General features: G+C 39.0%; 1 protein-coding gene across 4 annotated transcripts in view; it reads left to right on the forward strand.

Annotated features, from left to right (window-relative positions):
- The window catches only part of TRAPPC11 (trafficking protein particle complex subunit 11), a 72323-nt gene that overhangs the window by 3524 nt on the left and 53313 nt on the right, over positions 1–15486 (forward strand). For all 4 annotated transcript variants that reach the window (XR_014223473.1, XM_082237859.1, XM_082237858.1 and 1 more), the window contains exons 4-19: positions 1676–1746; positions 2497–2611; positions 3391–3490; positions 4020–4093; positions 4466–4562; positions 6592–6725; positions 7564–7711; positions 8986–9079; positions 10253–10332; positions 10408–10486; positions 10570–10624; positions 12024–12169; positions 12766–12827; positions 12917–13049; positions 13851–13981; positions 14880–15032. Coding sequence is in view for 3 of the 4 variants with exons in the window: in XM_082237859.1 (XP_082093985.1) it covers positions 1676–1746; positions 2497–2611; positions 3391–3490; positions 4020–4093; positions 4466–4562; positions 6592–6725; positions 7564–7711; positions 8986–9079; positions 10253–10332; positions 10408–10486; positions 10570–10624; positions 12024–12169; positions 12766–12827; positions 12917–13049; positions 13851–13981; positions 14880–15032 (1672 nt within the window). In the remaining variant the exon portion in view is untranslated. The remainder of the gene's footprint in view (positions 1–1675; positions 1747–2496; positions 2612–3390; positions 3491–4019; positions 4094–4465; positions 4563–6591; positions 6726–7563; positions 7712–8985; positions 9080–10252; positions 10333–10407; positions 10487–10569; positions 10625–12023; positions 12170–12765; positions 12828–12916; positions 13050–13850; positions 13982–14879; positions 15033–15486) is intronic.

Here is a 15486-nt window from a genome sequence, read left to right on the forward strand (position 1 = left end):
CTCTAGAAAAGCCTTGCGCAATCTCTCCAGTCATGGGAGGCTGCGCAAGGCTAAAGAGGAAGCCCGGGCAGCGAGCGCGATCCATCCCGCTCACTGCCCGGGCTTCATCTTTTGCCTAGCATGCCTCTCCAGCCGCGGGAGGCTGCACAAGGCTAAAGAAGCCAACTTTTGAAAAATCTCTCTATCTCTATCTCTACCTCTTTTTCTTTTTCTTTTTTCGTCCTTTCTCCACCCCCTTATTTTCCTCCGGATCAGTGTTTTTATCTAGATTAACGTTTTAGTTTGGAGGGGGGGAATATTATAAAAAAGGAAACTTTGCAGCTTTTATTTTAGTATACAATAAAAACAGATTAAACAAAACACAAGAGAAGGAACTAGCATAGAAGAAGAAGAGAAAAGGGAAAGAGGGAGGATACAAAGCCATTTAGCAGAGGTAGATCTTAACCCTTGCCTCACCTGGGAGCTTCTCTGGGCAGGAATTCCCTCGGCTTGTGGGGTGAGGGAAGAGTGGCAGGTAGGGGGGTACCTACCTAGACAGTGAAGCCACATGTCTCTCCAATGAAAATTGGGAGTGGGCATTGTGTGAAGCGGCTGTGGATCTCCTGCCGCAGAAGTGTAGGACTGTATAGAGTTGGGAGGGGCACCCGAGGGTCATCTAGCCCAGCCCCCTCACAATGTAGGAATCCCAGCTAAAGAACGCCAGGCAGATGGTCCCCCAACCGCTGCTTAAAAGCCTCCAGTGGTGGAGACCCCCAACAACTTCCGAGGTCACAGAATTGCAGGGTTGGAAGGGAACCCCAGGAGTCATCTAGTCCAGCCCCGGTGGACAGCGGGCATGATCCATCCCGTTGTGCAAGGCTAAAGATGCTGCTCAAGGCTAAAGAGGAAGCGCGCAGCCTGTCTGTTGCTCTTTGGGGCTGGGGGGGGGGAATAATATTTTTCCCCTTGATTTCCCCCTCTAAAAACTAGGTGCGTCCTGTGGTCCAGTGCGTCCAATAGAGCGAAAAATACGGTAATGAGTTCCACTAGTGCAGTGGTTCCCAAACTGTGCTCCATGGAGCACTTGGTCTCCCCGAAGCATCTCCCAAGTGCTTAGCAAATAAATAAACACACGCCTTTGGCATAAAGGCAACAGTAGTACTCCATGACAAATTTCTCTCCTGAAAAGTGCTCTGCAACTGAAAAAGTTTGGGAACTAGTGGAAGCCAGTGCAAGGACCTCTGCAAGGACAACAGGGTTTTCTCTTTCTCTACCCCCTGCCTCCCCCCACCCAGCTGGAGAGATTAAAGGGGTCATCATTCTGACTGGCAAGCTGAAATGCTTGTGCTGATAGAATGATTGCTGTTGTACTATGTTGAATTCATCCCCATGTTTGAAATGCTACTGTTTAAAAAAGCACGCATACCATCTTAGTTTACACCTTTGGGAAACCTAATATGAGTGGAAAGAGAGAAAGTCTGCTGCTGAGCTCTATTGCTTTCTTTAAAACAAAAACAGAAAGCCTCCTTTTAGTTAAGATTGTACTAAATGTTTGGTTTGACTTCACCCCCAGAGGCACACTCTGTTGTCTCTTGAGACAGGCAACATTTATTACTAAACGTATTTTGCAGTATGTATGGTCTAAAGGCTTGCATGCTTACCACCCTCAGTTTGATGTTATTTATTGTTCTTACAGGCAGAGTTTGCAGGGAAGAAACACAAAAGTTGCTGTGGTTTTGATTCAGAAGAAAACACCGTTACCTCCAGGTGAAGTACAATTGAAAGCTAAAATGATCAGATTTGAAATAAATGAACACAGTAATCTGAAGTTGTGAAATACACCTGTTTTTCAGTAGAAGGCAGAAATGTATGCCATAAAAGGGGGCGGGGCGGCTTGGTATTACTGTAGGTTGAATGTTTTTCAGTAGCAGTTATTTTATTTATTTATAAACATTTTCATATACCACTGTATCATAGAAATATATCACAGCGGATTACAACAATATCAAAACACACAATTAAAAAAAAACAGGTTAAAAGCAAAAGAATTAAAAGTATACAGTATATCTGTCTTTAACCCTTGGCTGGAGACAGATGACAGAGCTGAGACTGGTTTGAAAGCCTTTTATGGAGTGTGTAGTCGTATCTCACTTTTCTCTCTGGTAATCAGGTTTTCTAGGTTCCTTTTTATTTGTGTTAAAAGCCTTTCACGCTGTCCTTGACGTTCTTTTAGGAATCTAGTGCACCACGGGTTCGGATATATTGTAATCAACTGCAATAGCAGTGTTGTTCCTGTAGGTCTCGCAGTCTTAGTTGTTTTTCTGAGCTGGAAGAAAAGACAAACTCCACACTTGCTTGAAAAGGGAACCATTTATCTTATATGTTGTAGCGCACAATGAACTCATTTGCATGTCATGTAAACTATGGTTAATAGTGTACCGTGAATGTGACAATCTGTCGCCCTTTGACAGATTTTCAGAAAGTAGATGGTTCAGCATTTTTAAAATTTTATTTTAGGAGAAGACGTTATTGCTTCTGAAAGGGCAGCGGCTTTATGCAATGCTTGTGACCTCTCTGGAAAGTCACTGTTCGTTTTGCCACATACTGATCACCTTGTAGGTTATATTATAAGGTAAGTAAATTATGTGAGAGGCAGGCTTTTCTTTAGTTATTTTTTTACCATGGCCGAAATCATCCTCGTGCTTGTTTGAGAATCACATTGCACTCAGTGGAACTTGCTTCTGAGCAGTGATGACTGGTACCTATTGAGACAGGTGGGGAAGAAGGCAGGGAACCCAACAGTAGATGGAGCCAGAGGCAATGAAACGCAGAGCAAATGCATTTTAGTTTTGTCCCCATCCTCCCTGCTGAGTTCTGCAAGGGCAACACTGAGACTAAGGAGGAAGAAACTGTCAAGCAATGCTACCATGTGGACTGGTTGCAGTTGAAAAGACAGGCAAGTGCAGCTGGCTGAGAGCAGACTGAGTTTGGTAAGGTAGTGCCCAGTTTGCCATAATAGAACAGCCTCTGTTGCTTCTGAGCAGTTATAAGGTCAGGCTGTGCATATAGCTAGTTTTTAGAAAATAAGCATTTTTAAAACCTCTCCACAATTTAACACATTTTCTTTCATGTGTATTAAATCTCCACCAAGTGTGTTTACATCGACATTTTATGGAACTCTTGAATACACCCATTACCTACATGTTATGTATTTCTGTTGAAACGTAATGAATCCACCACCATTTTATTTCTGGAAAAGCTGTGTGCTCCTGTTCCATGCTGCTGATATACATAAGATTTATGGGAGAGAAATGAGGGTGAACATATTTGAAGCAAGGCAGCTAGCTATTGATACAGTGAAGTATTAAGACTCTTACTTCATTTTTAAGCAGTTGACCTTTTCTTTTATAGGTTAGAGAATGCCTTCTATGAACATGCACAGACATACTACTATACAGAAATCCGCAGGGTGAAATCTCATAAAGAATACCTGAACAAAACAACACATCAGGTATAACTAGCAACTTTATTAAACTAGTTGGGTTATCAGTGCTGAAGAACTTAGAAGCACCATTGCTGCAAATCCTGTTTTTATTGGTAGTTTTAAGAATATTTTATTTATAAATATTTTATTTATAAACTTATTTATAAATAAGTTTATTTTAGAAATATTGTTATTTATTTATTTCTTACTCTTCTATTAAAAGTATGCAGTGGCATATACCATAATGTTACAACCATATGTTCTATAAGTATACAGACCATTTCTAACATCATACCAGAATGCAAAACAAATCAAAATGCAACTTTAGCAGTAGCAAGAATAAAGCAAGTTATATGTTAAAACCAGCATTAATAACACTAGGTGTTACACATTTAAAAACAAGCCAAATCAGTATCCTTAATTTATGATGGAATAAATTGATTTGGTATTCTTAGAGTTTAGTATTAATCTGCATTAGTGTTGCCTAAAGCGTCATGATGATGGCTTTAAAACTAATACCACCTTTTAAAAATATTGTACGTTGGTTGTGTTGCAGCTTCTGTTTGTTAGACACCAGTTCAAAATAGGATTCTTCAGTGAATTGAAGCAAGACACACAGAATGCTCTAAAGTAAGTACTTGTATTCAGAGGCTAGAATCATGGGACCCTCCCACCTCCCCCAGTCTAGAAAGAGAGGCATATCTTCCATTTGTGGGTGGGATGAGAGACAAAGGAGAGCACCTTTCTACTGCCCTTCTTAAAACGATTAATTGCCATTCTCCAAGAGTATATATGCACTGCAGCATTTTATGAAGAATATTTAATATATTTCCTTTCAAGTAACTTTACTCAAGAGGAGAGGCAACAGTAAACCCCTTTAATTCCAAAAGGACTCTGGTCCTCACCGTTGTGGTCCAAAGAAAAGAAAAGCAATACGTTTGGGGCTCACTAATTTATTCTACAACAAGTGAACAACTTCTAACTTTAACATTTCTTACTTAGAAATTACAGAACTGCATATAATCTTGTACATGAACTGAGAGCTCATGAAACAAACATATTGGAAATCAAGACTATGGCAGGATTTATAAACTACAAGGTAATGACTATTGATTTAACTTGGCCTGTCTTAGGACATTTTGTAGCAGAAGTTCCTGTTCTGAGTGATTTAAGGACAAGGAACACTTCTTAGGTGAATATCCTGAATGGATGTGAGGAGGCCGTATAGGAAGAATGAGGAAGGTAAAGCTATGTTCCTACAGACCTTAATGACCTTTCTTCATGCTCTTTGTATAAAGTATAGAGGCATAGTGTAATTGGTCCTCAATATAGTCATAAAAAGTTATATCTAGTAAATGGACAGAGGACGGGTATGTTGGGTCAGGAAGGATGGCACTGAAATTGCAGAGGGTACAGTTTGTGCAATGATGAATAAGTAACAAGACCAGAAATCATAATCCTTTCTTAAATTAGTGCCCATGGTTTTGTGTTATCCTGGAGGCTAGAAACACTAAAAATAGTGAAGTCTTGCATTTATTTATTTATTTGATTTTATTATATTGAATTCTTCTATACTGAATCACGTGAAGTATATGGATTAAAACATCTTTCTACATTTAACTTTTAAGTTCCATCCCCCCATTCAATTTATTCTTATTTCAGATTCAAGTAATTGAAAAGTTTTGGTAGAGAGTATTCATCCCAAGTTTTCATGTTAACATGGGATAGCATCCGTGAGAACGGCATTCTCCTATAAATGCAGATAAATTTCTCATCAAATTCTTTCTGAGGGGGAGTCTGTTGCCCATTGCTGTCCTTGACATCTTTGCGATGATTTGAGGTTACTTCCTATGAATACCGTACTTTTCTCTCTATATCACGCAGATTTTTTCTCCTAAAAAGTAAGGGGAAATGTCTGTGCGTGTTATTGAGCGAATGTGTGGTCCTCCCGAGCACAGGGGCAAAAATCAGGCAAAAATCCAATCGCGCGCGTCAGGGAGAAGGGAACTCCGTAAGAGAGGAAGCTGTTGCTTTCCCACATTCTGCCTCAGGGTCTTACTGCCCACCCGCTTCTGTTTCGGTTGCTGTTTGCTCAAACGGAACAAAGAGCAGGCAAATCCCCTCCCCTCCAGGCAAGCAGAGGGGAAAGGAAAGGATCTCCGTGCTCCAGTGCTGCTTCGTCCAGGGAAGCATTTTAGGGACTCGCAAGCAGCCGGAAAACATGCAGGTGGGAGAGGGGGGGGCTGGCTTGGGTGTGTGTGTCTGGGAAATCTTTTGCCTTCCTTTCCTCCCTCCCGTTAAACCCCTCTCCTGCATTCTTAGCCAGCTGCTTCTCTGCACACCCCTCTTGTGCTCCTTGTCCCTTCTGTGTTTTTCCTTCCCTCCCCACTTAAAACGTGGTTACAAAGCATGGATCCACATGGATCCTCAGGATCTTTGCATTGGGTCACCCCAAATTCACCATCAGATCACATTACATGTCCATGGCTACAGCCTGCACCAAAAAAATCACGCACCCACTGTTGCCTGGGGCTGCAATGGTGCAAAAACGTGGTTACAAAGCATGGATCCACATGGATCCTCAGGATCTTTGCATTGGGTCACCCCTAATTCACCATCATATCACATAGCATGTCCATGGCTACAGCCTGCACCAAAAAAATCACGCACCCACTGTTGCCTGGGGCCACAATGGTGCAAAAACGTGGTTACAAAGCACAGATCCACAGGGATTCTCAGAATTTTTGCATTGGGTCACCCCAAATTCACCATCAGATCACATGTCTGTGGCCGCAGCATGAGGCACAAAAATGATACATCCACTGTTTCTTCAGAATTCCCCCCCCCTTGTTTTCCTCCTCTAAAAACGATGTGTGTGTTATGGTCAGGTGCGTGTTATAGAGCGAAAAATACGGTAACTGGAATTTGTGCTTCTATTACATTTTGACTGTCTATGGAAAAAAAATGCAATAGTCTGAAAGGGCAGAGAGGAACATAGTTAATATAAAACTAACGTGTGTTGTACTGTTACTGTTTACCTACAACAACTGTATTCTGTTGTAGTTGTCAATCTGGTATACCATTGAAAAATATTTTAATCAAAGTGTTCTAATTTCAATTCTTTTCAGATTTGTCGCCTTTGTTTTCAACATAATACACCGCTGGATGCAATTGCACAGTTCAGAAAACACATAGATTTGTGCAAGAAAAAAATAGGGAGTGCTGAATTGGCTTTTGAGCATGCTGCCTGGATGTCAAAACAGTATGTTTTTACTTAGTAATTTTACTACTGTGATTAGTGAATAGGTGAGCTTATTCAAGCTGCACAGTGTTGCTTTTGGTTTGCTAGTTATTACATAAACCTTATGACATTCCACATCAGATATAGCTCTAGCTCTAGGAGGAAGGTTGCCATTATACCCATTATACAAATGAAGAACCTGAGGCTTAAATGACTTGCCTAAAGCTACTGGGATGTGAACCAAAGTGACTGGTGCAAGCCTCAAATTCTTTTGTGCTTGTTACCTAGATTTCAGTGTTTTTCTGTTCCAGACATGTTTCAGAGAAGAAATGGGGAACATGTTCAGGGCTACACTAGAAATAAATATATAATGAGCTAATATATAGCGAGCCAGAGAATGTCCGCCAACTTGCATATTCTGTTAACAAGTAACCATCTGCATGCACCTATCGTACATGTAGTAGATAGGAAGCATTGCAGATGTTAATCACATGCATAATTCTGATTTTATTTTTTGGCCCAGTGGGATCATTAGAAAGTTTGAAACAAATATAGACATGTATTTGAGTTGAGACATGTAGTCTCAACTCAAATGGGTGGGTTCCTTTATTTTAAAATTATTTTGGTTTGAAGCAAAGGATGTCCTGAGTTTTCAGACTTTCTATTTCTCATGGCTATATAGGAAAGTTTTGGATTCTTTCCTTAAATTAAGATTCTTGGGGTCCTGGAAAGAGGTCAGGATTTTGTGTGGCCCATGAGTTAGTTGCCTGTTACTACTCTGCTTAATCCTTCTGAAAAATCTGAAGTGTCTGGTTCTGCAGATGTGTGTGTGATTTCCCCCCCTTTTTGTTTTAAACAGATTCCAAGCTTTTGGAGATTTGTTCGATGAAGCTATTAAACTAGGACTGACAGCTATTCAAACTCAGAATCCTGGTTTCTATTACCAACAGGCAGCATACTATGCACAAGAACAGAAGCAATTGGCCAATAGTCTCTGTAATCATGAGGTGAGTCATAGGCTGCCTTACATTTGTTTACGCTCCTTTGTGAGACCTTATTCTTACAAGGTTTTCTGCAGGAAGTGACTATAGCTTTTAGGGTTTTTTTTAAAAAATACTGACTTCTAGATAGCTGTGCTGACTCATTTGTGTGAATGGTGTTACAGTGGTGTGCAAAAAGCTGATTCCTGTTCATTCCTGTGTGTGATTCCAGTGCAGCAAAGAATCCACATGGGCTGCTATAAAACCATACCTGCGGCACGTAGGTTATAAAAATTAACCAAAAGTAAGGCTGAAAACAGAACTTATTTTGATTTCTCAGTGAATTTCAGGTAAAGGTAACATGGATAATAAGATTTTTGGGTTAGCAAGTTGGTATTTTTAAACTAATGAGTCCACACTCAGAGTCATAAACTTGTAGAATTGGATCACTAGGATCACCTAGTCCAACCCCCTGTAATTCAGGAATCTTTTGCCCAACGTGGGGCTCAAGAGTCTTATGCTCTACTGATCCTGTAATCTCTTCTGTAAGCTTACTTTTATAAGCCCATAACTTTTGGTCAAGAGATTTATATATTTACTTATATACATATATACAAACAGAGATTAAAAAAACTTGGTTTGTGTATGGCAAATGCTTGTGTTGTATAGTCTAAATAATGTACACCTTTTAGAATCGTAGTGTATGTTGGCACTCTTACTCAGTTATAGGTTTCTAAGCAACTTTATTTGGGCACAGATTCTAATGATAGGTCATGCTACATTAGAATGCTAGAATGCCCATAAAACTAGAATGCCCATAAAAGCCCATATCTAAAAATATGTGGGGGGGAAATAAGAAAAAAAGAACTTTAAATAGCAGTTCTGTAGTCTTCAAACATAATCCAGAACTCTGGAGGTGTTCTGGTCTCCCTCTATTAGTTAGATCATGCAAAACATAAACATTTTTACTCCTCTAATAGTTAGCTCTACAGAAGCCATAATTAAGTGTGTGCGCACGCACAGGCCTGCATCCAAATATATGTGCATGAATTTCATTGATTTCAAGAATCTTAAGCAGGTATATGTAGGTTCAGTGTAGTACCTTTATGTACCAACAAGCATTTTTCTGTTTCCATCCTCTGTGCCAATACAGGTTTGGATGTGGTTTTGCTTCTTCTATAATCACATACATTTTGGAAGTATTTCCCTCCCCACCCCCAGCATTCGGTTGTGTATTTTATTATCACACTGTGTCATAATCTTTAACAATATAGTTAAGGCTCTCTTTGCTTAATTTGCAGTCTTCCGTAATATATCCCAATCCAGATCCACTGGAAACTCAAACTGGAATGCTCGACTTCTACGGACAAAGACCATGGAGGCAGGGAATACTAAGTAAATATATTTTTCAGTTTCTTGCCTGCAGAACATAAACGAAAAGCAATCTTAGTTAACAAACATTTATCCTAATGTGTGTATATTTCAAATTGTGTTCCTGAGAGCCTTATATATCCTGCCAAGCATAGTGGGGAAACTTCTATGACAGGAGTAAGGAACCTGTTACTCTCCAGGTGATGTTGGTTCATTCACCATTCTGGCTACTACTGCTGGAAATCGTTGTCACTGGAGGGTGACATGTTTCTATCATGAGAAGACTGGTAATGCTAGCTGAGCTCCTCTGACTGACAGCTTCCCTGCTGCTACTGATGCTATCCTTCAGTGCCCAGGTGTGTATTTGCAGCTCATCCAGGGCAGTGATAAAGCCCAACAGACTTAACCTATGTCTCAAGTGAATCAAATGTGGCCTAAGACATATCCTATATACTTCAATACATGACAGACATGAAGTTCATCAAGAGGCATATCAGTTCAGGAATGGTTCCGCAGAGTAGTAACGTGTTCCATGGAAGCTTGTACTGTAATAAATTGGTTAATCTTTAAACTGGCACAAGACTAGAGGAAACAGATGGGGTTGTATATTTCTGTTCATGTGGAGATCTACTACCTCTGTTGAAATGAATGAGGTAGCCTATGCTTGGAAAAGCAACTTCTGTCTGTTAGAGCCCATACAGAGATTTGGAACGGGATGACAGTGAACTAAGCCTGTGGTTTTAAACATTCCATTCAGAGGCTTAGAATGAGTTTACCAGATAAATGCAAACCCTCTCATTGTGAGATATAAGGCTTGTGTCATTATTAATAGCCTCTATAATAGCAAAAATTAAATAAGTGTTGCCTTTCTGGAATCATTCCTGTTATGGGCTGTTGCCAAGAAACCACAGATTGTGAGGTTTTGGCTTTGTTGCTCAGAGCAGTAATTTTCCTAGTAGGCTGACTTAGACCATAGCACTTAAAGGTGCTTTAGTTTTTAGTATGTTTAATGATTTCAGCCTATCTTTTAGAACAGTCTACTTAAAAGAACAAAGAATACACCTGAGTTCTAAAACATTCCTTCTCCTAAGATACAGAGCAGTGTTTAGAATCTGAACATTCTTGAACTAGAACTAGGCTTGTAACAAAAGAATGTACAGTAGTTCATTAAGATGGATTTTTCATTGTCATATGCAGGCTTTGATCTCAATGATCCCGAAAAGGAGAAAGTGGGAATTTTGGCTCTGCAACTGAAAGAGAGGAAGGTTCTTCACTCTGTAAGTCACATTTCAATAGTATTTGTAGTTTGTCATTGTAAGGGCAAATATAACTTTAACAATACTTTTTATTAGGAGCTAATAATCACCTTGCTGAGTAATGCAGTTGCCCAATTCAAGAAGTACAAATGTCCAAGAATGAAAAGTCACTTGAGTAAGTATAATATTCCTAACTAATGTTTAATAAAACACATTTTACAGTTTTTAATACTGTAAATAATATAATGTTCTTTTCAGTGGTTCAGATGGGTGAAGAGTATTACGATACTAAAGATTACACCAAAGCTTTGAAGTAAGTATGATTTTTATAAATGCCACTGCATGATTTTAGGTATTTATTTTTAATTTTTGTTTAGTAATTTAAGTGAAAATTGGAAAACTTTTTTCAGCAGTGTATAGAAGAGGGTTGTGAACAGGTCAGTTTGAAAGTTATTGAGCATGAATCTATCATAAATTGTAACAGGACAGGTTATCCTGGCATAGCTTCAGTGAGTTCATATATTGCAGGTGGTATGCAACTAGACAGTTCCACTAGCACAAGGACTTTTGGCTGTGCAGCAGAACTTTCTCTTTCCTCTGTGTGCCTCTTAAATCTATTTGGGGGGTTTCTCAAACTCTCTGTAGATTTAGGGGGCATGTGGGGAGAGGAGAGGGAGGGAAAGTTCTGTTGCACAGTCAAAAGTCCTTCTGCTAGTAAACTGTTTATCTGGATACCACCCTGTGGCTATAATTCAATATGCAGAAATGTAATAGCTGATAAGTTCTGTATTTTTTATAACTGTTTCTAGAGGAAATAACTTGGAAATCTGAAGGTATAGGGGAAATACTCAGTTTCTAAAAGTGCAATGTAACGTAATGACAGTACTAACCAAATTTGCTATTTTCATAGTGGTTTTCCCTAGGACACGTGTTTTTATTGCCTTAAATCAGTAGAGTGCTGCTGAGTTGCAAATATTTTGTGATTGATATTTCAGTAACAATATTTGTCAAGTAAATTATTGAATTTATTTTTGAGTACAGCATTTAATCCTTGTTGAAGGTGAAATCCTAGGGTGGAATGTTTTAGAATTCAGCAACAGCCCTCTTTTATCAGCATCTGTTGAGATACACCAGCAGGAAGTCAGAAATATATCAATAGAGTGGCCTACTGATGTATCATACCTAACTGCCAGAAAACACTGTTAGAGCAGGAGGAAAAATAGAGCATTGCTAGGGGAGAAATAGACTGATGCCATAGTCTGCACCCTCTCAGATACTGCTCCTAGACATTGCACTGCCATGATGGGTTTATTTCCCCTATGCAGGGCTCATGTGTCTTTGACATGCTCCCCTGTGGTTAGTGTGTGCCGGCAGTTTTTCCATGGAGGAGTAACCAATGGGATTTCTCCATTCTGTGCTCAGCTTAATATTTCAGTTCAGCTATTAGAAAAAACCTCCAAGTTACTTTGGCGGCATGTAAAATTAACCTTATGTACTACTATAGTTTTGTTTGCTAAGCGGAAGTCAAAGATGTGAAATCAGATCCCAGTTGTCATAGGGAACTGAAAATGTTCAGATTAATTTCCCCCCCAGGAAACTCACATCACAAAGCTTATTTGATCAAGTGCATCGTCTATTTGGCTTCTGTGTTATTTTTATATGAACTGTCGGATTTGTTTGCTTAGTTAAATTCTCTTTTAACCCTTTTACAGGCTGCTAGATTATGTTTTATGTGACTATCGTAGTGAAGGATGGTGGACTCTTCTTACTTCTATACTGACCACAGCTCTTAAATGTTCCTATCTCATGGCGCAAATAAAAGATTACCTTACATACTCATTGGAGCTGCTGGGAAGGGGTAAGGAAGTGCACTTCATTTCTGTCTTCTTCTTTTTAACTATTTTGATTTGAATGTTTATTAGTGCAAACATGGGCAGATGAAAGGCATTTGTGGTGTATGGAACAGCCCTACCTAAAAGGGTTGTTGTATCTTTAAGAGACCCCTTCTTTGTGGTTTTGCTTCAAATGTGGTTAGACAATCTAGGGCCAAGGAGTTCTATGTTCAAATCCAGACTACATTAAGAAATTCCCTGTGTTACCTTGGACTGTTCAGTAACTCTCAGCCTAATATATGTGTGTGTGTGTGTGTGTGTGTGTGTGTGTGTGTGTGTGGAAGGTGGGCACTCATCTTGCTCTGAGAGCTTTGTTGGATTGGGATAGAAATGCAACAAATATGTTGAACCTTCTTTGGAGCTGGTTGCAAGAAGTAGACCTTGATTTTGAGTATGAAGATGGATGGGGAATGTTAAAGCATTTGCAGGTATTTCAGGCAGTAACTCTTCATTATAAATTGAAGGTGGGATATAATAATAATAATAATAATAATAATAATAATAATAATAATAATAATAAATAATTCATTTTTTCCTAATTTTTTTTTGTATTTTCCATCAGCGTCTACTTTGAAAGAAGATCAAAAATCTCGGATAGAAAAGAATCTGATCAAAGTTCTCATGGTCAGTAGGTAGAATCCAACTTCTCTGAGAAAGTCTCCAAAAATGTAAATGTTTTACATATAGAACTGATATTCTTGTTTTGGATTCAGAATGAGAATCCAGATCCAGAACCTGAATGTGATACTGCTTCTGTGAAAGCTGCCCAGAAGTTGTGGACTGACCGAGTTTCTCTGGCAGGAAGTAATATCTTTACAATAGAAGTGCAAGACTTTATTCCCTTTGGTATGTATCAAAGCTATTGAAAATAAAAAAGTAACGTTTTGTGCACCTGTTGGAAAAATGAAAGTGCACACTTCAGTTCTGTAAACATCCATATTTCATTTCTGAAAGTTATATTTTTGATAGTTTACAGATTTTGCTATATTTGGAAGTAGGGACTTGATACAGTACATTGATATATTTATGCAGAAATCTGCACTAAAAAGTTGAGCATATACACTTTAGATCTCAGGGAAAAATTTCAACTGCAAAATGTTTGTGTGGTTGTATGTCACGTTCATTCAAGTTGCCACAGGGAACTGTATCAAATCGTTTTTTAAAATCACACAGACGCATAGCACACACAAAAAACTTGCACCTTGTCATAAATTTTGCAGCCTTCATCTCATCAGAATGATTACTATGCCTGTAAATTTAATCCAAAACTGCCAAAAAGAAACTTGAGTTAAAGGCATTTTTCTATTGTAGTCAAGGAAGAATCTATCCAATGCTTTGGGAAATATGGCGATGTGAACCTCCACTTTGAATTCATGGTGAAACATGATGTTGGGCTGAGCTGAGGCATACTCTATTTTTTCTGTGCACACCCTAATATATAATGGATATATTATGATACATCTTGTTTGTACTTGATTGAAGATAAGTGAAGGCAGTAGAAAATCAGAAGAAGCTCTGCCTACAGCTAGGGCAAGAAAGAAAATAAGACCCCACTTAACTGAACTACCATTGGTCTTCTGTGAAATATGACAGTCATACTTAATGCTGTGTTTCTTGTCTTTTTCTTTTTTTTGCTCCAAACTCTAGTGCAGTGCAAAGCCAAGTTTCTTGCTCCAAGTTTTCACGTTGATACACCAGTTCAGTTTGACATATGCTTGAAAGCTGATTGTCCACATCCTATCCGGTTTTCTAAGCTGTGTGTTAGCTTCAATAATCAGGTAATTAAAAAAACAACAAAACTTGCTTTGCTTTTGAGGAAGGTTAATACCTTCTTGATAGGCAGTGGATAAGATTTGCCTTCTGCTAACCATTTTAATACTACAATATGTCAGTACTTCCTTTACCACTTAATTTTTTTCTTTTTTAGAATCTGCATCTTTATTTCTGTATAGGTAGTGATCCCTGTAAGTACAGAACTGATTTAATGGTGGTTCCAACAATATCAGGAAGGCACCGTGTTGGCTATCCCAAGTAACCAGTTAAACTACTTGCAGTGCAATCCTGTTTCTCTGTACTTGGAAGTTCACTGGGATATACCCTCTAGTACCCAGGATTGCTGTATAAATTACAAATCTTTCCTTGAACTTTTCTCATCCAGTGCTTTGGGAAATATGGTGGTATGAACCTCCACTTTGAATTCAACTTCAAAATGCTATTGATAGTTCTTTTTCAACATACAGTCGTACCTTGGTTTTTGAGCAGCTTAGTTCTCAAACGTTTTGGCTCCCGAACACTGCAAACCTGGAAGTGAGTGTTCTGGTTTGTGAACTATTTTTAGAAGCCGAACATCCGACGCAGCTTCCACGGTTTCCAATTAGCTGCAGGAACTTCCTGCAGCCAATCAGAAGCTGTGCTTTGGTTTTCAAACATTTTGAAAGTCGAACATACTTCCAGAATGGACTCTGTTCAACTTCCAAGGTATGACTGTATACATTTATCTGTGAGTATTTTCTGTTGCTGCTTGGACATGAAGTGCATAGTATGTGTAACTTTTATTTAGCTCTAAAAGGGTTGGGGGGCAAAACAGTAATCCCAGCAAATGAGATTTGGTATAATATTCTACTCTTGTAGTGATGCTATTTTTGAAAACCTGCCCACTTTTTTCTTTGGCTATAGGAATACAACCAATATTGTGTGGTGGAAGAAGCCTATCAAAAAAGTGATATGGAACCACCCAGCCAGGGGACATTGTGTCTTATCCCTGGTAAGACAAAGAAGTTCACTTTCAAATTTGTGGCAAAGACTGAAGATGTGGGAAAGAAGATTGAGGTAAGCCCTTAACTAATATTCAAAACAATACATTAAAAAGCTCGGTGACAGGTTGATTATAGTTCAGGAGTTTGTTAACACTAACAGACTAATCCAAGGGAGTACTGTTTTAACAAACAGGAGATAGAATTAGATGCCCAAGGCCTTTGCACTAGTAGAACATTTTGAGATGTGCTGCAGCACTGCACCAGATGGGACTCTGCAGGGCATTGCATTATTCAGAAGGCCAAAATTGCAGCATTGGTAGAAAGGGGACATGGCAGACTTGAAGTATTTTCTAGAAAACCTAGGAATCCTAAGATCACAATCCTGTGCACGTATAGATTGTAGTGGGACATGTCCTTTTGAATTGACTTCTGAACAAAGTTTCCTGTAAAGGTGGCATATATTGAAAATAGATCCACACATAATTGTAAAATTCTGATGCTGGAGATTTTTATGTCCAAAGGGGCAG

The sequence above is a fragment of the Podarcis vaucheri genome (assembly GCF_965113315.1).
Source record: "Podarcis vaucheri genome assembly, chromosome: 9".
NCBI classification, from domain to species: Eukaryota; Metazoa; Chordata; class Lepidosauria; order Squamata; family Lacertidae; genus Podarcis; species Podarcis vaucheri.